The sequence below is a fragment of the Sander vitreus genome, chromosome 12 (genome assembly GCF_031162955.1).
Source record: "Sander vitreus isolate 19-12246 chromosome 12, sanVit1, whole genome shotgun sequence".
In the NCBI taxonomy this organism is placed as follows: Eukaryota; Metazoa; Chordata; class Actinopteri; order Perciformes; family Percidae; genus Sander; species Sander vitreus.
The window spans coordinates 24,047,591-24,070,400 of NC_135866.1; the positions used below are offsets into that span (position 1 = coordinate 24,047,591).

At 43.1% G+C, this 22,810-nt stretch overlaps 1 protein-coding gene across 1 annotated transcript in view; it reads left to right on the forward strand.

Annotated features, from left to right (window-relative positions):
• The window catches only part of zswim5 (zinc finger, SWIM-type containing 5), a 65,008-nt gene that overhangs the window by 32,001 nt on the left and 10,197 nt on the right, over positions 1-22,810 (forward strand). The window contains exons 2-9 of the mRNA XM_078264794.1: positions 12,466-12,653; positions 12,844-13,012; positions 14,653-14,801; positions 16,326-16,476; positions 18,931-19,107; positions 19,264-19,440; positions 20,132-20,278; positions 20,461-20,598. Of these exons, the coding sequence (XP_078120920.1) occupies positions 12,466-12,653; positions 12,844-13,012; positions 14,653-14,801; positions 16,326-16,476; positions 18,931-19,107; positions 19,264-19,440; positions 20,132-20,278; positions 20,461-20,598 (1,296 nt within the window). The remainder of the gene's footprint in view (positions 1-12,465; positions 12,654-12,843; positions 13,013-14,652; positions 14,802-16,325; positions 16,477-18,930; positions 19,108-19,263; positions 19,441-20,131; positions 20,279-20,460; positions 20,599-22,810) is intronic.

Consider the following 22,810-nt stretch of genomic DNA (forward strand, 5'->3'; position numbering starts at 1 on the left):
GAAAATCGATTCTTAAATGCATTGCGATTCTCTCTTTGGAGATTATGTCTCGATGCAGAAAAGTCTAAAATCTTTCCTTTAACATGCTGCCACCACCACCACCGCTGTTGAGCTCTCATTGCGTTATGATGTGGAGCTTTTAAGATGGCTTCTAATGAACCTGAGATTGCAGATCCCCCGCGCACATTCAAGGCAGTGATACACTTCAAATAAAACATTCCATTTACGATGGCATCACCCAAATTTGTCGATTAGCTGAATGAGACAAAAACGGACTGGAAGGCGAGTCCTCTCCACAGTGTCAGGCAGCTTCCCACACTGCCGTCAATTAACCGCCACTCGCCTCTCCGTGTTAAAACCAGCAGCTTCTTAAGTTGGAGACACAGGCAGAGCAGATGGAATAATGTCGCTCGCAAAGTAGTTTGGAAAATCTGGAAAGTTTTTTCAAATTCATTCGTGCAGCCAAACTCAGCTCATATGCAAACTTTAATTGTAGTAGAGATCCCCAAGTTTCCAAAAGTACCAAATCTGGCATGTATTATTTTTCCAGTTGATGGAATGGTCAATGAGTTTAAAGCCTTATCAGACGCTAAAACACTGTACAGGATTCGGATCAGTCATGGATCATTTTATGTCCCATCATGACAATTGTAGGATAAAGATAGAACACAGCATTCACGTTACAAAGTAATCTGTCAGAAATGTGCGCTTGTAGGGAGAGTTGAGCTAGTTTCAACTTTTTTTCCCTGCGCAACCCTGAAATTCTAGTTTGAACACGGCCTTACAGTAAATCAAGCTTGTGTTACCGTCTGCCTGCAGTGACAGATTCTCTCATTTGACATAAATAAATGAACCTCCATTGGAGAATAAAGCTCACTTTGTTGAGCTTGATCCCAGCTTTAGACGGCCGATTCAATGGAGTAGACAGCAGTCCAGTATTATGCTATAGGGTGTTTGTGAACAGAGCTTGCGTCACTCGCAGCCTTTTTGAGATTGTTGATCTTTTCCCCTTCTACTCAGTTTTATTGCATTTTCCTGATATGGTGAGATGAGTTTATGATACTATAATCTCTTTTGTCTTTTCATGTTCATTTCAACTAATTGGTTTATCATGTGTGTTTGCCTATGCAGGGAAACCACACCCCCTTTATCTGTCCTCCCCCTCCAGTAGTTGCTCTCCTTCGTCTCCCCTGGCTTCCTCCACAAGGCCTCCTGGCTGCTGCCTGCCTGCCAGCCGCCTCTCACCCATTGTGGGCTAACAATGGCAGGCGAGGCCCCAGCCTCAAGGCCTACAGCCTGGGTCTTAGATGGGGTATCGGGGTGGGTGGTGCTTGGTGAGGAGGGGTGTGCTTGCCCGTGAAAGGCTGACTCTATGGGGGCAGCCAGTAGGGGAGGGAAGCTGAAGTGGAAGCCAAGAAAAACCAGGTCACGCCCAGATTAAAATGCAATGTATGCCCCACGTACGACCTACGTCAGCAAGCTGGCCTTGTTACACAGTGTGTTGTGTTGTGTTGTGTGTGTGTGTGTGTGTGTTGTGTGTGTGTGTGTGTGTGTGTGTGTGTGTGTACACACAGGGGGTGCCGGCAGTGGGGATTCTTGGTATTTCCAGGTTGCCTTTCTGGCTTGCCAGTTAACATGGTGAAGGAGAGGAAGGCAAAGCTAGAAATTAGGGAGACAGGACTAAAGACTATATGAGGGAGAGAGGAGAAATGTGTGTGTGTGTATTGGAAAAAAGAGGAGGTAGTAATCAGAGTGTCTGGCCCTCTTCATTGCTTTACTTCAGCTGCTTTGAGCTTAGCACACCTTCAGGGTGTGTGTTTGGGGGGTAGTCTTCTTAATGGGGCAGCAGTAGCGTCATAATGCATGCAAGACAAAGCTGATTTGGTGATGCATGCCTTCTTTGTGTTGGTGTTGCATTTGGTGTAATACACACACACACACACACACACACACACACACACACACAATTCAATCACCTCTGTTTTGGGCCCCATCCCCATATGGTGGCTTGGCTGGATGAGAGCTTGATGAAGTCAACCAGAAGCCCCCCACCCCTCTGTGATTGTGAGTGTGTGCACGCAAATCTGTGATTGGTTTTCAGCATGCATGTGTGTGTGCGTGCACGCGAGGGAGAAGGGGCATGTGTGGATCGTCAGCTTGTATTGTATTGGCTTGCAAGCTGTTTTCATTATTCATGTTTCATGCATGATTGTGCAAGGCGAGCAGTGATCATCTCTGTAGGGGTGGAGGCTAATCAGGGGGTGGAAAGGTTTCTAAACTCAGACATGCAGACGGTCCAACGAAACCACAAATGTCTTGACCTTTGCATTAGACAAAATATTTCCCAGAAAGAAGAAAATATCTTGTGGAAGCGAAACCAAAACATCACATGAATCCTACAGACAGTATTTATTTCCAGATTTGCAGAGTGTGCCAGCAGGGATTGAGTCCATGTCGGAAATCTCTGCTTCTTGTGTTTGATATCAGGAATCTTCATGTCCCTGGGTACGCTGAGAATCCAAACTGAGATCTAAAATGAACTGAGGTTATTGTCTTTTAAATGAGTTGCAAATCAGAAAGTATTTTTGCAGCTTTGATTGTCAGAAATAAGGCTGAAGCACACCAACTTACGCCATGAAATATTGTTGACATACTGTACTTCGGCCACTTTCAGTCACTGCGAAACATCAAAAAGTAGCTTAATTATTCATACTGTGTATTTTTTGCTAATTTGATGTGCCCCTGCAGCATATCTGTCTTCAGGTGCTCCATGAGAGTGTGTCATCTGCTTGACAAGCCTAGGTCAATATTCACTTGTGAAAATTTCTGTGAAGTTACTTTTGTTCAGTCATTGATTTTGCAGCTTTCATCAGATGCTTTGCTTTCAGCTGTACAGTAAACAAACCACTGATTAATAAAGCTGGATTTGTATTTCAAATGTTCAGCTTTGTGCTCAATTGTGTATGTGCACAAACTACAAATGCTCGGCTTTGTGCCTCCTTCCTCTGTGTGAGTTAGGAATGTGTGTGTGTGTGTGTGTGTGTGTGTGTGTGTGTGTGTGTGTGTGTATACACAAACGGCGTCGAAACAAGCCTTTTCTTTCCTTTATGTTTTTCTTGCTACCTCGCCATTCCTAGTGTTGTGTCCGCCAACTCAGAATGGAGCCATTTTGTCTCCTTCAGTTCCTGAAATGAAATATAAGCCTCTTAAATGCATACTTATCTTGCCCTGCAGACTGCGCTTGAAGAACAAACACACATGTCTGCATGCACACGCACGCACACACACACACGCACACACACGCACACACACACACACACACCCACACACTAACTAACTAAAGAGGCATTGTGATGCCAGGCCGTTGTTGTTCTTAAGACGGCGGCTGCATGCATGTGGCAGATGGTTGTTCTTTTGCTTTGCATGCCGCCATATTAAACAAAAACCATGGCTAAGGCCACGGCTGGTTTAGGAAAAGGGCAAAGTGCGAGAGAGACAGAGAAAGAAGAGACAAAAGAGCAGCAGAGGGAGAGACAGAGACAACAGACTTGGCAAACATAGTCACAAGCAGGAAATCCATGTGTGTAAATGTGCATATGTGTGTGCATAACTACATTAACATTGCATGCATTGCTTACACAGATGCATACACACACATCCTGCTAAATTGAGACACAAAGGTAACCAGAATAGACACATACATTCCAGATGAATGGTTTGCTGCAGGGAAGGATCTATACATGAAGCAGATACCATGTGTTGTGTGTGTATATGGATGGTTACTAAGTGAAAAATAAACCATGTTGCATGTGTAAATGTGTGTGCATGTCTTTGGTAAGCTTGTGTATTGGTAATTGGAGGGTAAATCCAGACCGGTAACCTTTTTACAGCTGCCGTCTCCTTTTATATACTTACGTGTTGGTGTGTGACTTGTTAGTGTTTGTGTGTGTGTCTGTGTGTCATATTATGGTTGTCTCTTCAACAGCTAGGAAAAGTAGTGATACGCTGACATTTGAGGGTCATTTTCCTTTTATCATCTGCACTCTTCCCACTTTTAGTCCCAGTTAAGCTTCTAGCTCTGACAGTAGCAATGAAGTTCATCTCCATTAAAGTCTGACAAAAATATATTAAAATATTTAGTGTTGAAGTGGAAATGACGGAATACAGCTGCCAACAACAGTTTAAGATGATACACATACAAAGTCTTGCAGTGTTTAGCTTAGTTGTAAGGTTTTATGCCTGTGCTATGGTAGCATCAAGCTTATGAAAACTGCTAAGGTAACCAATTCTCATGACACGTCCAATGTAAAGGCATTTAAACACTTCAGCTATTTGCATATATTGATTATTGTTAATGATACAGGTGCATGCATTTGTCGATGATAAAAAAGTGCACGGCAACTGTAATTTCTTGCTAATTAGCTTCCCTAACAGTGAAACCTAGTCTGTTGGCTACAATCAAGCATGTATTTGTAAAATGAAACTTTGTTCCCCCAATATTTCTAATGTCATTAAACCATTTCAAAAGCTAAAAGAAAGTGAATTCCCCCCCTCAATATTCAGTGTTAAACCGACTCCAAAATACGTATTTGAAATCACCATTACATGACTTGTGCATACAAGATAATGCCAAGTCTTAACAACAATAAAGAAAAGTCAGAACTGGATGTCCAAGTTTTCTAGCAGGCAGTAAAAGTAGGCGTTATTACCTGCAGGGGATTGACATGAGTATGTCTCCGAGTGTTTGCAGCTTGATAAATTGCTTCTGTTCATCTCTCAGACAAGGCCACGGCACAATAATTCCTCTAGATTGCAAACAACGGGCCGGAACAAAAAACACGGCCTTCTTATCTCTAATTTAGCCTTGGGTGAACAGACATTACAAACAGTGGAGAAACAGCTTCTGTGTATGACACACACACACACACACACACACACACACACACTCTCTTACACATATATACCAAGGGCCTTTAACTCTACTTCACCCCAACCCAGCTTCAGCTTTGTATTCCACATAGCGTATTTCTTCGTGTTTGTATGCTAGCATTTCTGCTCTTGGGTTTTTGGTCCTGTATTCTCCTGCCGAGCCGAAAGCTTTTCTCATCACCAAGTAACCTTAATTCTAGTGTTCGCACACGCTCACACATCGACTTAAGTGACTCTCTATTAACAGCTGAATGTAGGCTTATGCAAGTCTTGAATTGGACCACTTTTGCTTTCAGGTTGTACAGCTTGCTTTCAGATTAGACGGATGAAGTTCTTGATTAAATTTCAGCAGGCATTATGCAAATGATGCCATCCATCCGTCCATCCGTCCATTCATCCATGTCAAAGTCAAAGTAAACTTTATTATTACTCAAGGGGAAACTCATGGTCTCACACGTCTCCAAAAAAGGTGTGTGTGTGTGTGTGTGTGTGTGTGTGTGTGTGTAAAACAGGACTCACAAAGCCCTTATATGTTCTTCCTCATTCTGATGATTTTGATTGATCTTTGTTCGCCTCTTTAACGAGCATTTAGCTGAACACGATCTTCCTTTCAGAGTAATCTGGTTTACGTCAAGCGTTACCTTCCCTCCCTCTGAATTTCTTCTCTCCTCTTCCTCCCTTTCTCTTTTTTTTATGTTGCCAGTTGCTCAATCAGGTTGGGAACTTGGGGCCAACACGTCAGCATTTTGATGATTTCCACCCGTGTCAGCTCTATTAGATCTGCAGTTTCTCCCTTTCCCCGTGGTTTTTGCAGTGACACATCAGCTGAAAGGGACTTGATTAAACCCGTCTCTCCCATCTTTTTCTCTTTCTCTCCCCTCTTACTTGTCTTCCCAGTCTCTCCTCCCCTGTCGCAACAGAATGGAGCAAATCAGGGAATCAATTCAATGTAATCATGACAAATGAGTCCCGACGGTTAGCAAGTATTCTTTTTTGTGCGTGTGTTTGGGACAGGGCTGCTGGGAAATCACAAATGAATCAATCAGCTGTTATCGCATCAGCAAACACTGTAGAAGGGAGGGATGGAAGGATGGATGGATGATGGATGGAAATATGGATGGATAGGCAGAGGGGAGGAGAAGATTCAGTGTTGTATGTGTGTGTCTGCATGTGCGCATATACACGTCTGTTGTGCAGAGATAGATGGCTGATTAAATACAGGGCCATGTGTGCATGAATGAGAGCAAGCAGGGGGGTGCTGTAAACCTTGGAGCTGTCAGAACAGATGGGAGATGGGAAGGGCTGCAGGCTGGGAGGCATGTGTTGGCTGCTGGACGAGGATGAATCCTGCAATAGGCCACTTTTGGAAAGGGGCAGTGAGATTAGAGGAGAAAAAAGGTGGTAGTGGGCTTTGTTCCACTGGATGTTTTTCTGCTAAAGACGCAGTAAATTGAAATGTGTCATCGACGTAGAGACGCATTCAGAGACAGAGTCAGTCTATGGGGGGCTGAGGAAGATGAGCCAGTGCATTTGACAAGGGAAGTGTGTGTTTAGGTTTGTTGTTGCTGTGTAATGGCGACCTCAAACTTACGTTAAACATGAATTGCTTAAAACATATCTTGGGTATTTCTGCACTGCAATTTCTTGTTACTTACCGGCCGACATGTGCCGATATATCTGTTATTAAGCTATTATTACATTTTACTGGGCAGCGCTGGTAAAAACTACATAAAAGGGAAAGCAATCACTGTGTTTTGCTCTTTTTCTTGTCAGTTCTGGTCAACACAGACTAATCACCACCACACACTGTATCTGACATCACTGACTGTGTCTTGGTTAATAGACTTATTTTATGAGATTTAACTTAAAAACAAATGCAGCCCTCTTTTCTGTTGCAGCCCCACTTAATGATTTAGTTAGACAAGTTAGCCTGCCATTGTAGGTTCATGGTTGTGTCGACACCCCCACTGTAGTGTTTGGGTAGTACAGGTCAAGAAGGTGAGTGTTTGTAGCTGGCAAATTAACATGGATGGAGATTGAGAGCAATGAAATGCAAAGCTTTAATAAATGAGTGGAGAAACATAATGAATGCACAGGATTCCTTGCGGGGCACGAGGGGTCAGTGAGTTCAGTGAGTGTTAGACTGATGTAAATCATATGCTTTGGTTGTCACAGTAACCAGATCTCTAGACACTTGAACACCTGGGAGATTTTTGGAGCAACTTCCATTCTACTATCATCATCAAAACACCAAATGAGGGAACATCTTTTGGAGAAAAAAAACGTGCTCTAAAGGCTTGTGGTGGACCAACATCTAGATACTTGATGTTTTTTTCTTTGATTTGCTACCCATATATATTGCTTTACCAAACTGGGAATGCAGTGATCCCATGTGGGCGGTAGTATGAAAGAGTGGCTTTTGGCGTATCTGTCTGTCTGTCTGTGTGTGTGTGTCTGTCTGTCTGTCTGTCTGTCTGTCTGTCTGTCTGTCGGGGCAGTGGGATAAGTAGATGAATTGGAATCAAAGATCTCTTCCTCAACTGTGTTTGTCTGTCTGTCTGTGGGGCCTGTGGTGAGGATTTGGTTGAATAAGATTATGGTTTATATGTGTGTGTGTGTGTGTATGTATATGTGTGTATGTGTATATACATGCACACTTTGGCTCATTGCCCGACTCCATATCCCCAGCTGATTAGGGGTTAATGGCCTATGAGCGTGGGGAGCTCTCTGCCTTCTGATTGGCTGCCAGGATAGTGTGGGCGGAGTTGCGATCGAGTGACAGATGGCGTACAACAGGGAGGGAGGGAAGCAGGGAGGAGTGTGTATCTGTGTGTGTGTGTGTGTGTGTATATACATCGGAGCAGAGGAGGGGGGTCCTCTAATTACAATAGCGAGATGTACAATGGTGGTCGTCTTTTCTCCTCTTTTTATTGTCTCTTCACGCTTTTGTGGTTCTCTCACACATCGATACAACTGATTTCACTTGCTTACGCATCCATAGATAGACATTATACATTGTCAAGTTCTACCCACATGCATTCTCATAGATTTAGATTGAAATGAAAATAATCCAAATGAACAAGAAATCCTTTTGTAAAATCTAAATTCTCTCATTTGACTAGAGAGTTGGGGAAGAGGATTATAGCTGAGGTGTGAATGCACACAGCCCTATATGTCGCTCTTAATGATGTGCATCACGCACAATGAAAGTGCCGTTGTTAATAACCACAAATGACAAACACATACTCTCTTCAGCATGAAATATAGGTTTTTAGGGCAAGTGTGCATACCTGAACCAAAACAGACTTAAAGACATGACATACACAGGGCCATGTGATTTTCCCCCAAGGATTAGACCATATCATTGTACTTACCAACAACAGCACTACCAGTTTACACACATCACACAAATTCACCTTCGTTAGAAATTCATCGGTTTGGCCGAACCAGTCCAACAGCACAAAGTGTGTGTGTGTGTGTGTGTGTGTGTGTGTGTGTGTGTGTGTGTGGACTGTCTGATGCAGGGACATGTGACATTGCATCCCCATCTGCTGAAGACACACTGTCTCCATCAGCCTTTACGCACACACACACACACACACACACACACACACACACACACACACACACACAGAAGCACTCAGAAGTATGTGAGAGCTGCAGGAGTAAAATAACAGGTACAGTTTTACCCAGAGCATTTGAGTATTGAATCCCCAAGCTTTGGGACTAGATACAAGTTTGATGAAAGGGAGAATGAAATAGTTCCTCAATGTTCTGTCTTTGGTCCCCTAGACGCACACATGGTGTTGGTGTAATGTCAAGTATCCTTTTGGCTTTCAAATTATCAGTCAATACACATTAATCCTGTCAGTTTTAATACTGATTGTTTGCTGTAGCTTTATATTCATCAGCCAGATATAAGAGTGGTATCGATCTTCTCATCTTTTTATCCGGAAAGCAAAAAAGTCTATTTCCCAAAATGTCAAACTATTCCATTAACGTTGAACAAACGAGCAAATCACAAGAGACCTAAAAGGTGTTGTTATGAAGCCGGACATCAAGTCTTTTAACTTTAAGTCTTTCTTTTACCTAATATGTTAGGAACGGCCATGTTGTGTGGGCAAATACTTGACCGAGGAGGTATAAATGCCAACAAAATGCTAACTTACGGATAATTAAACCCAGCTTTGTCGCAGGTTTTATGTGTGAAACTGGAAAGCATTAGAGCGGAGGGTTGCCAGACAGACGGACTGTGAACTGTGCCATTTTAGACTTGATTGAAAGTGAAAAGAGCAGTGGTGTCACCATCACATTCATCCCTGTGGTCTGAGCAACAATAGACTTTACCCTAACAGGCACAGACGGACAGGAAAGGGGAGCGGGGGGGTCTAGGTCTGAAGCCAAGACAGAAAGAGAAAGCCGCACACTAATCTGTGGGAATGTCTTTATACCTAATATCATCTGCCATCAAAACTTTTACACTCATCTGAGATGCTAGACTGGATTTTTGGAGAGTAGTGTAGCGATGACTGACAATACATTATTTAGACAGCTTGGAGGAAAGATAGCTCTCAAATGTTCCGCTGATGCTTTTAAGAAATGCTCTCCATGCTGGGAGGATTTCAGCAGGAAGATCAAATTTGGACTCCCTTGCACTAAGCTGTGGTTAGTGCAAATTGGCTCTACGGGTATATCCATTATAAAGCCTTTCTTTTTTGGTTGGCATTTCTGATATTACCAATGCGCTGCGAGACACAAAGATTGGTTTGACAGGCGGACTCAGTAGGATGGAGAGATTACAATTTAGGGGGACTCTTTATGTCTATCACTGGCAGATGCATCAGCCTCTCTCATTCTCTGTCCTTCTTCAGTCTGTTCTCTCTGTGTTACTCATCCTTCCTGTCATAGTTTGTGTTGGTCAGTCATGTCCTTTTGGAAATCGGTTAGTTGTCTGTGTGGTGCTCGATATGTTGATGCGCAGGTATGTGAGCAGGTCTTTGGGCTGCTCAGTATGTTAGTGAATTGATGTGTTGGTGGGCATAAAGCCAGCTGTGCCAGTTTTTGTAAGTGTGTCGGTCAGTAGCTCACTTGGTGGTATACATTTGGCTTTGATGGTTACTGGGTCAGATGGTGTGTGGGCTATGCTAGTCTGTTGATTGGTAGTTCAGATGGTTTAGCTACGTGCAAACCAAAAATAACACTGCATTACAAAAAGCGCAGGGGGCTACTTTGGCAAGTATGTGTTTCACAGGTACCAGTGAGAAAATAAAGGATGAGATGTCGATCTGAACAGCGGGCGGCTATTATGCTGGGGTGAAGTGTAGAGCTGACAAGTTCGGTCTTGGCTCAGAACATACTTTGGTCAGCAACCAGTTGGTGTGACAACGCCGCGCATCAATCCCTCATGTGGTCGCATGTGGTTTCCTCCCTTATTCTTCTGGTGCTCTGCATCTTCCTTTGTCATAGTGAAAGCAGTTTTCCGTTGATAGGATCTCAGCGTGTGTGTGTGTTTATGTGTGTATCTATCTGCGTCCGCATTTGTGTGCTCACAACATTTGGTTTGGAAAGCCTATTGTGGGATTTTGCCAGGAAGATAGCTTAACACTTGCTTATTAAGCTGCTCTACCATGTTGGCCCATACCCCAGAATTACATTTTTGTGTGTGTGTGTGTGTGTGTGTGTGTGTGTGTGTGTGTGTGTGTGTTTGCATTGGAGCTTTAGACCTGTACCTTTTTTCTAGCCCATGCCCAGAATAGCCATATCATTGCTTTCTTGTTAGCTTGCCCTGCCTCCTACCCCCCCCCCGCTCCTGTTTTTTGTAACTTGAAAGCAGCAGTGGGGTTGCTATGGTTTGGCGAGATACAGTAATCCAATGTGTACACACACACCTCACCTCATAAATAATTGACCTGTCACAGTGAGATGACAGGACAGACCAGATACACTCTCCCCTCCTCTTTTCTCTGTTCTCCTCTCACATTTCTCCTCCTATCTCGTCCCCTTTATCCTCTGTTTCCTGACTTGCCATTCTTTTACTCATAGTATTATTTTTGTTCCACCTCTACCTTTCCGTCTTTTCAGTTCTTCTCTCGTCACATTATTTCTTTCAGTGTCTGGGCTATGCAGGATCCCTGCAGTTGATGGCATTGCAATTAGTTGCATTAGTTTTTTATGCTTTCATTTATTTAGTAAAGGTTTAAGTGAATTGAATCAAGATGTGCATAAACAAACATTATACAACTAGGACTGCACTACTTTATTAATATGGCAATCAAGTAAGAATAGAATTGTATGTATAAACAAATGTGTCCAATTGTGATGAGTTTAGCACAAACTTATTGCTTGTCAATTTTTTTTTCATTAAGCTTGAAGTTATTAGACATCTTTTATTTGATGTCAGTCTGACAGTTTTTAAAACACATCAGAGTGCTACTGGTTCCTGACTTTACAATTACATTACATTGTGTGTCATCAGCATAGCAGTGGGGCCCTAGGATACAGCCTTGAGGTACTCCACAGTTGAATATTTTTTTTCTTCTCTTGCATTCATCATATTTGTATCTAGACCAAAATTTGATGTTGCCTGGTGTTAGACCTTATTTTTTATTTTTTTTAAAAGGCCACAATGGCTTTTCTGACTGCAAAGACTACAGCTGTTGGACTGCTGATGCGTTAGAGGAAATAACAAGCCAGTGGTCAATGTTCAAAATCCATCCAGCCAATTCAACATGCCAAATCAGCCAAACAGCTGCTTGTTGGCCAGTGAGAGCCAATGATGCCTGACATACCGCTAAAAGGGCAAGCAATGGTTTCCCTCAGATGCTCAACACCTAAGCTTAGCTTAGTTTGTGAAGGCCCTAAAGAAAGCGGAGTTCACAGAGTTCACTTCTACAGGCTAATACCCTTACTATCCTCTGTGTGTGTGTGTGTGTGTGTGTGTGTGTGTGTGTGTGTGTGTGTGTGTGTGTGTGTGTGTGTGTGTGTGTGTGTGTGTGTGTGTGCGCAGAGAATGATCACACCCTAGCAACCCTCTTTTCACTGCACACACACAAATGCATAGAGACATAAGAAGAGAGAGGCAGCCAGAGTATCAGATGGCACAGTGTCCTGCTGGAGACGTCTCATTAAGATGTGTGTTTTGTACAGAAGGTTCATTCTGTATGTTTGTAGAGGCTTAGATTACCACAAATGCTTCTTTTCTCCTTGCAGTCGGGCACACCAGACCCAGATAGAATCCAACACAAAGGAAATGGGACACATTGTGATGATGTCAAACAACTTTAACTTTAGGGAACCTGGGAAAACGATGTGCAACGTGTGTGCTGCTGTGTCTCTGATTTTGCAAATGTACTGTAGTTTTAAAAACCATGTAAACCTCTGATGTTTCCATTAATGTGGCAGTTACCTTTCACTGTTCTCATCATACACGCATTAAAATGTCAGTCCGGATAGTTAAACGTGCTTTTAACAGAACATGTGTTTTTTTTCCGTCACTGAATGCTCACTCATCCTCCCTTCTTCCCCGTGTCGTTGCAGGGTTTCACCTCAGTGGCACAGTAACTGAGCCCGCCACATCATCAGAGCCGGAGGTCACCCACAAAGTGGCCATCAGCTTCGACCGATGCAAGATCACCTCCGTCACCTGTGGTTGCGGGAACAGAGACATTTTCTATTGCGCCCACGTGGTGGCGCTCTCTCTTTACCGCATTCGCAAGCCTGAGCAGGTAATCACCACAGCGTACAAAATACATCTATGTCAATGAGAAGTCTCACAGATGTCATTCACATACTGCTGGAATCAGTGACACTGAAATGTCCCAGACCAACTCACAATGACTCACTTGTGTGTGTGTGTGTGTGTGTGTGTGTGTGTGTGTGTGTGTGTGTGTGTATGTATGTATGTGTGTGTTAAAGGTGAAGCTGCGGTTGCCCATCTCAGAGACGTTGTTCCAGATGAACAGAGATCAGCTGCAGAAGCTGGTCCAGTACCTGATCACAGCCCACCACACTGAGGTGCTGCCCACCGCTCAGAAACTTGCCGACGAGATCCTCTCCTCCAACTCTGAGATCAACCAGGTCCATGGTGAGAGGGGCAATCTTTGTGGCAAACCTTTAGCTCACGTTTGATTAACGTAGAAATGCAGGGTATTGTTATATTTAGAGCAACATTCACATCTCACTTATCCACCAAATCCATCTAGAACCGATGTTTAATGTCATAAATGCATTGCAGTCAGTAGGAGAGCACAGCTTGTCTCTTAATCGTTGAAAAGTTAGCTCTGTTGAGGTGCAGTCCCTTCCTCCTGCAGTGATATCTTCACAGCAACAGGACAGACTTAAAAGCTTACAGACTTAAAACATGCCGCATGCTAGCCTACAGGCTGTCATACGTCAGAGCCCTGATTACTCGTGCGAAGCAGCAAGGCAGGCTTCAAATATGTCGTTTGATTCCTTAGTTCCCTCTCTCCAGTGACTACCTCCTTCCGGTGGCAGGAGTATATTGAAGAAGGCATAATGATGAAATGAATGCAGGAGAAGGTAGAGAGAAATGTGTGCAAAGGAAAAGGGACACTAAGAGGAGAAGCACTCACATGGTACTCTGGGAGACGGAAAAGAGAGGAAAGATGAAAGCACCGGAGAACGTAGTGAGATGAAAAAGAAGAGGAGAACCACAACAGACCTGCATCAGGGAAACGGAAAACTAGACACATCCTTTCACCAAACAAAACTCTCTTTCTGTTGCTTTATTTCATCCTGCTCGCTAAATGTTGACATTCTCCAGCTCTCCTGTCCAGGAAGACCCGCGCTGTGTTTCCTGTCTGTGTTTGACAAGGGGGATCATGGGGGTTGAAGTTCAGTTGATCCAGCAGCGAGGCGTTCTTTGATGGGGGGAATGTTGCTGTTTGCTGTTGCGTACTCCGAGCCAGTTGGAAACACATCTCTGGGCTTTCCTCAGCTCGCTTCCTGCTAGATCAAAGCAGCATTCCCCTTTCTGAGCATATTCACATTTCCCCGTAGTGTTACTCAGACACGCGCACACGCTCACACACACACACACACACACACACACACACACACACACACACACACACACACACACACACACACACACACACACACACACACACACACACACACACACTGTGCCGAACAGAAGAAAAATAAAGTTGGCCTTATATTCCCTCTGTGCACTATTAGCATAAAGCAAGCCGTTTTTCTCAAGTGTGACGTAGGTGCACTGTAAGTTAAATGTAAAACAATTAGGAGTGAGAGCAGTATCAGTGTAACAGTTCAGCAGATATTTACATTCATTTAAAATGACTTTTTGCTTTTAGGATTGGATTGCTAACTATCCATAAGTTCTGAGGACATCTTGAATGACATGTTAGGATGGAGATAAGGGAAAAAGTGTTTGTGTGGCTGTCTGAAAGTAAACTCCATTTACCATGGTCACCGTATGTTTATTTTTTTTGTTCGAGTGCAAATTGAGAACAGGAAGGAATGGAGTGACTGAGTGACTACACAGACTTTACTCTGTTTACACCAGCTTTGATGTGGAGAGAAGGATGTTAATGTTTGGTTGAAAGTGTGCTTCTCTGTACAGTTTTGTTCAGTTTTACATGCGATTGTGTTCTTTTCTGTCTGGATATGTTTCTGTCATTGTAGCGCTGTGGGTGCCTGTCATTTAATGTGTGCATATGTGCAATGTGTTTGTATTCCCAGGTGCTCCGGACCCGACTGCAGGCGCCAGCATCGACGATGACAACTGCTGGCATCTGGACGAGGATCAAGTCCGGGAGCAAGTGAAACAGTTTCTGTCACAGGGAGGATACTATGGTTCTGGGAAGCAACTCAACTCCATGTTCGCCAAGGTATACATCACCACTTCCTTCTGCTCCATTATGTGGCTGGGACTTAATGTATTGATTCATGCTATCATAACCATCATTAAGACATCAATAAGTAACATCTGTGTTTATTTGTCATCCCTACATACATGTTTTGCTCAGCAGCAGCCTATCCCAAAGCACCAGTGACCAATTAGAAACTGCACTAAAATATATATGTATTATACTTTGTTTATATGATAAGCATGAATCTCCACTAGTGAAAACAATCAAAGTTAAATAATTCTCCAACTCAATAGGATATTGTTTTGAGGATATTCTTTTTTACATTTCTTGTTACACACTTAAATTGGAACAAGAAATGTGGTATGCTCCAACGAGGTTTGAACATTTCTTAAAGGGGTACTCCAGTGATTTAGTATTGCACCTCCATACAGTTGGGAAAAAGAATGGTCAAAATGGATACAGCACTGACATATCCTGACTTATAGTGCCTGGTATGGGTCAAGCTCAGTCCTACATTTCCCATAATGCAACTCAGTGTCTGTTGTCTTTCACGAGACTATATACCAGCCTGATAAATTCAAGCCCTACACCTCCAGTTCGTAACCAGTAAATAAATATAAATGGATATCTCATATATATCTGTATATCATTTAGTCAGAATGTTTTACTTACTCGGTTCTGCCAAAGAATGCAGTGATTCACAGACATTTCAATTGAAACGCGCTTTCCCCCAGCGTCCATTCAACTTCTTGTCTCCGTGTAAAAGTATGGTTTCCCACTGGGAAAACGGCACAAAGAAACAGGGCACCCACAGGTCCTGAGAACACCTTGAGATTTTATTAACGGTATTATTCAAACTCAATGCCAGGTCTTGAATATGGTTGAATGTAGTTTTGCAAATCCTCTAAGTCAATGTAGAGGATTCATAAAAGTAAAAAAAACCCTTAACACAGACCTATATGCTGAGAACTCTGAACTGTGAACGCTCTCTTTTATGTAGTGAGTTTGACGATTTTTTTTTAACATCTTGACTGTGACCTCACGTTGAACCTTAAGTTTACTCAGTGATGTGTGTTGCCAGAAATCATGCTTTATCTTTTCCATTCACTCTGATTTCAAATATGATTTTCACATCATTAATGTAGCTGTTTCCACCGTTAACCGTCTTTGCGCTAAGCTAAGCTAAGCCACCCGCCCCCTTGACTCCACTAAACAGACATAAATGAGAGTGGTATCTTTCTTCTCATTTAACTTCCGGCAACAAAGCAAGTAAGCATATTTTCCAAAATGTCACACTATTGCTTAAACATCAGTTGTAGTCTCAGTCTGTGCTTGTCAAGTATATTAACCCAAGCTGCATTTTTAATCTCTAGAGGTTGGGTCTTGAGTGCATTTTGGATACAATTACACATCCATTCAAAGTGTTTCTTTCTCTCCTGAAATACATTCTGATGAGCAAGGATGCGCATCAATACCAGATGGAAGAAGGTCAAAGTCTTATGCATTACAGTGAGTAAGCCTGCTTTCTCCGGGTCTTTCCAGGTGAGGGAGATGCTAAGAATGCGAGACTCCAACGGTGCCCGAATGCTGACGCTCATAACGGAACAGTTCATGGCAGACCCCCGGCTGTCGCTATGGAGACAGCAGGGCACGGGCATGACGGACAAGTGTCGGCAGCTCTGGGATGAGCTAGGTAAGAACCGTCGGAGACATACAATCAAATATGACTTATTTGTTTATGAGTTGGCCAATCAGTTTGCTCACATCTCTGCAGGGTAAATCCAGACAGCTAGCTAGACTATCTGTCCAATCTGAGTTGTCCGTTGCACGACTAAAACAACCTTTGATTGTACACATGTTCACCAAAACAAGTTCCTTGCCGAGGCTATTTTGCAGAGGCACCGTGGCTCCGCTTGGCGCTTAGCACCGCCCAAGAAGATTGTGATGGGTTTAAAGTGCTCATATTTAGCTTTTTGGCTTTTTCCCCTTTCCTTTATTGTGTTATATATCTTTTTTGTGCACGTTTAGGTTTACAAAGTGAAAAAGGCCAAAGTCCACCCCAAAAGGACTTACCATCTCCAACAGAAAACACTGTTCACAAACTGCTCCAAACAGCTCTATTGTAGTCCAGCCTTTACTTCAGAGACAAACGTGCGTGACACACTGTTATAATGCTCGCCTAGCTGCTAGCGTGGCATGCCCTCATACTTTGCTTCTGACTGGGTAGTAGTAGGGCTGCTCGATTATGGGAAAAAATATAATCACAATTATTTCGGTCAATATTGAAATCACGATAATTTAACACGATTACTTGTTGACTTCTGGAAAGATGTTGCAATTATTGAACTTAAAAAACAGTGGAAACAGTTAAATAAATCAACAGTAAAAACAAAACACCTACAACTGTGAACTTTGCCTTAATTCTTTTTCTATTGAAACTTAAATAAGAGTTTACTTGCAAAACGTAATGAGCTAAATCATTGTTTTTCTCAATTATTCTGTTTTTGTGATCATTGGGAGCTGAAATCATAATCACGACAAAATTTCAATTCATTGCACAGTCCTAGCTAGTAGTCCTTACCTAGCAACTGCGCATGTGCGACTCCCAACAAAGATGGGATAGAAGTGTGATGTCTCACTCTGTAGCTAAAACAGAGAGATCAACACACAGGGTGAAAAGAGGAGCTGCAGCAATGTGCAGTACAACAAATATATGGTGTTTTTTGAAAATTAAACCATGTAAACCTATTCTGGTACAACCTCTAAATACAATTATGTACCTGAAAATGAGCATAATATGAGCACTTTAAAGAAATGCCCAGTTCAGACCAAGGATTTGCGACGAGACGAAACCGTTTTAGAACGTTTTTTGCTGCGACTCAGCTGTTCAAGTCGCAGAGCCTGGTTTTAGAACGTAAGGGACGTCACCTGTTTTAACAGATAGAGAAGTCAGCTTGTAAAGTCAGCTATAAACTATAGCAATAAAATTATCCATAATCCATTTTATTTTTATGTTACAAACAGCTGGTCGAAATGGCAGAGTTTTAGACGGAGCCTCAACGCTCAAAGCCTCAAAGCACGGTAACGTTATATGGTGGAGAGAGAGAGGGAGTGACTGAAGAGAGGGAGCGCCCAGCGGCGTTAGAACAGAGCAGTGAATCCGAGAAATAAAACGTGTTTTCGCCGATTCATCACTAGAAATGCAACTGTAGCAAGCATCTCACTATCACTAACGTTATCCACATTCATATTAAGACGAAACAAATGATATATCCAGCTACAAAAAAAGCCTAAAAGTCGGAAGTTAGAACGGAAGTTCAAAGAGGCGTTGTTATGGAGATGATACACCGTCTCGTCTCGTCGCATTGGTGTGAGCTGGCAGGTTTTAGAACGCTGCAGAGAAGTTGCAAGTTTCAACTCGTCTCGTTGCGAATTTTTCGTCTGAATGGGCTTAAACGAGAGCACGTTTTTCTCTCATCCCGGAATGCTGTGTGGACTAGCCAGACCCTCCTCCGCAGCGCTGTGGAGGAAGGTCTGGCAATGCGAGACTACTGTAGGTCAGACAGATGCGTCCATCCTGTCATTTGCTCAGACAAATTAGCAGTCAACTTGTCAGGTAAACGTTCAACCAGTCAGTAAGCTATTAGGTCATCCAGTCAGCAGCTTCTCCTCCTGCTCGAGCCTCTCCCTTTCTCTCGCTCCCCACACACAGTGAATGATAAAGGCTGCCGATCAATACGGCTGCTCAGTTTCTCTGCAATCAATCTTAGCATTTAGGAGGTCAATGAGAACACTTCCTGGGTGAGCGAGGGCGATCGCAACACAGACAGAAATAACAGCCAGACGGCCGGGGTTTGCTGCCTGATCATTTTCTTCAGAGAAGCAGACATCTGACAGTTGATCCCGTTCGAGGTCTGTGTATGTAGAACTGGTGTTTTTAGTGCAGTGAGTCCCTTGAGGTGCCTGTTGGTGCAACCAATATTATTTGGATTCACATAATATGGATGTTTTTGTTCCCCTATTTTCACAAAGAAAAACAAAAGTATCTTAGAAAGCACTTTCCAGGGCCAGTTCTGTTCTCTTAAACAGTACTCCAGAACTTCTGTTTCCTTTGTATCCTGACCTCTGATCGCCATTCTTTCCCCAGGTGCATTGTGGGTGTGCGTGGTGCTAAATCCCCACTGTAAGAGCGAGGAGAAGAGCAGCTGGCTGAAGCAGCTAAAGAAATGGGGCGACATGGACGTCTGCCCGCTGGAGGATGGCAACTACGGCAGCGAGCTTCCAAACATCACCAACGCTCTGCCGCAGAGCAACCTGGCACAGGGTCAGCGCAAACACACACACACACACACACACACACACACACATACTGTGTAATCAAAATATGAATACACGCCGACATTGATCTTAGACGCTGTGACCTCGGAGAGATGACAACATGACGATTTCACTGACTGTGTGTGTGTGGTGTTTTTCTCAGATTCTCTGTCCAGGCCGAGGAGGTCGGTGTTTAGCCGGGCTGTCGAGGCCTGCGACCTCCACTGGCAGGACAGCCACCTCCAGAGGATCATCAGCAGCGACTACTACATGTCTCCATCCTACCAGAGAGAGGGGGAGAGCCTGCTGTTCAACCCACAGGGCCTGCCGCTTTGGCTAGGTGAGCAAATGCACGTACACACACATACACACACACACACACACACACACACACACACACTTTTTTGGACTTGTTATGTGTGGGAACACTTCAATAAAGCGGTAATGCATTACTCATTTTCAGGAAATTGTATTGCATTTACCTATTGCATCATATTTAGTCGAATAAAATAGTTTCTGTATATAATACATAATACGTTGCTACAAAAATGCAATGAGCGACGCACACACTTTCTGGATAACGACAGTGTAGAAAAACTTTATTTTCAGTGGCATTCCATATACACACAATCTCTAATTCCACTGAAAGCCCCACACACACACAGACTTATTCTGCTGATATTGAGGCCAGTATCTGCAGTAAGCAGCTTCCAGCTAAGATCTGTCAGATTCTGCAACTTAATCCAGCTATCAGACACACACTGGTGTTTTGCTGAGACTGCACTGTGTGTGTGTGTGTGTGTGTGTGTGTGTGTGTGTGTGTGTGTGTGTGTGTGTGTGTGTGTGTGTGTGTGTGTGTGTGTGCCATTACTGACTACATCTTATGTCCCACAGTGTGTTTGTAAGAAAGGAACCACATCTGTGACTGTGAACAGCGAAGCGTTTCTGTGCGTGTGTGTGCATGTTTATCTCATTTAGCTCAGTTCATGCGTGTGCTAAGCTGTCCTGACTCCACCTTATCTCACACTCAGACCACGTCCCGACTGCATGCGCTCGCGTCGACGCTCTGCGTTCCCACGGTTATTCCAGGGAAGCATTGCGATTGGCCGTCGCCATCATCAACACGCTCCGCCTCCAACAGCAGAGACAGATGGACATCTACAAGCACCAAAAGAAAGGTAAACACACACACACACACACACACACACACACACACACACACACACACACATATATATATATATATATATATATACATATATATATATATATATATATATATATAGTGCTGTTCAATTTCTAAAGCCAGTGTGGGATAATTTTAACATTTGTCTTTCTTCCCGCTTTCTTCTTCTCTCAGACCTTCGCCAGAGGGGCGTGACTTCTACCACCAACCTGGAAGGCTGGGTGGGCCATCCCTTAGACCCGATTGGCTGTCTGTTCACCACGCTCACCGAAACCTGCCGCGTGGACGACGACAACACCATGGATACCGGAGGTACAAAAACAGAGATGTGCTTCTGTTTCTCCTTTTTTAAAAGAGTTCTCTGGAAATCATCATGAAAGAAAAATCACAGAACTTCACAACAGACTTGTTTTGAGGCTCTATTCACTTTATTAAAAGGCAACAAGACCGACATGCTTGATTATTTGCCATTACAAACGTGAATACAGTCCCCATGACTACTCTTGTTTTGGTGCATCATTTAGCACTGAAGTAGTCTGACTCTGAAGATGTAGACATTCTCCTCCCCTTACGCTATCTGCATGTTACCGTTTTCAAAATCCCTCTCGCTACGTGAAACAACAACAAAAACCTACGAGCTTGCAACCTAAACACTAAGTTCAGTGAGCTCCTCTGGAGCTCAAGTATAGGCAGGCTTCACCTCTAGGGCACCGATGATTAAATACGTTTGTCTTTTTTAGCAGTGAAAGACGTATCACATAGTCGACATACGTCTCTTAATGTTTTTATGAGGCATTTTCTTTTGTGGGGATTTAGCCATCGTAATGCCAGGGCTCACCTCCCTAAGTGCAAATGGTCCACCAAAACAAGTTTACTTTCGACACTATTTTGTAAGGGCACCGTCGCTGCATCCTGGGCTTTACGTCACCCAAGACGATTGTGAGTGGTTTAAAGAAATACAAACAACACAGAGCATTTTTATTTATTTTTTGTACTTAGTGCTGAATTATGATGGGTTTAAGCAGACCTTCAGGGTTCATACTTTTTACAAAAACCTGGAAAAGTTATGGAATTTGAAAAATGCAAATTCCAGGCCTGGAAAGGTTTTGGAAAAATAAAAAGATGCAGAAAGTTTTGGAAAAGTCATGGAATTTTTAACACAGCATAATAATATGAGTTTAATTTACGAATCCCACTATGAACCACATCAATTGTTAATTGTTAAACCTCTGAGGGTAAACTTTAACACAGATTTCTATTCTTATTGTATAATGTCGACTGACATTTTCAGGAATACATAGTCATGGAAATTTGCCGAAACGTTATGAAAAAGTCATGGAAAGGTATTGGTTAAAATACGTATGAACCCTGATCTTTCTCCAGCTCTGGCACAGCGCTAAAACAAAGTGTGGAGATAGGTCTGGTTAGGCGAGACTAGACTAGTCTTTTACTTGCTGATTTTCTGCAGAGGTAATCCTGTCAAATATAAATAGGATATAAATAAATAGAAGGCTGGCCATGAGGTTCTGGCATGGAAAATATTCTGTGTTGTAGGTTCACATTGTCTGTACAAGCTCAAGAACTGAGTCACTTAAATGTATACTGTAGCTTTCAATACAATATTTGGGTTTATAATAATATATTTTTACATTGAAATGACATTGGCATTTTGACAGAGCTCTTCACCATGGTGAGCAAATCTCAGAATAGGCTTTACTTCCATTATGAGCAGCCATTAGTAATGAGTGCTGGTCAGAACTGCATCAACCTAACCATTTATAGAGACAGAAAATAAGAGGTAGAGGTAGCAAGATTGAAAGAATTCTTTGATGTTCAGTGAAATATATTATTCAGACATATCCAATGATTTATAATGTCACAAGTATATCCACCCTTTAGCATATATTAAGATCAAAATCATTTTCCCTCTGTGTGTCCACTGCTGCACTGCCATCGGCGGGGTTCTAAGGTAACTTACCGTTCACTGAACCTATAACAAGTAAGCCAAAGCCTTAGCATGTACTTCAGCCAAATACATACTCAACCACGGACATCATGGGTCAACGAGCTTGTTTGCCAAACACTGGGTATAATTCCTCGCACACTTCACCAGCTGATGCAGTGTAACCCTGAGCAGAGGTGATCGGGCACACCAGCAGTGACTCATTAGACAACAGACTCCATGTTCTTATATCAGGACCGGGCTCTATTGTGCTGTAGAGAGCCATAAACTAGCAAAGCCTGAATGGATTGTGCTGGAACACCCCGTTCATTTAGACCACACTCCTGTTGTGTGTGTGTGTGTGTGTGTGTGTGTGTGTGTGTGTGTGTGTGTGTGTGGTATGTATAGAATCCATCACCATTTGCATTTCTCACCCTGCTCAGAGCCTTTTTTTTTCACCAGTGGCCATTGCGACAGAGCAGAATAGGGTCTGGGTTTTCCTATTGTTACCCAGCTACAGGGAACTATTGTCAATCCAAACAATGCTGACCCCTGGCACACTCATCGGTGCGAGTGTGTGTT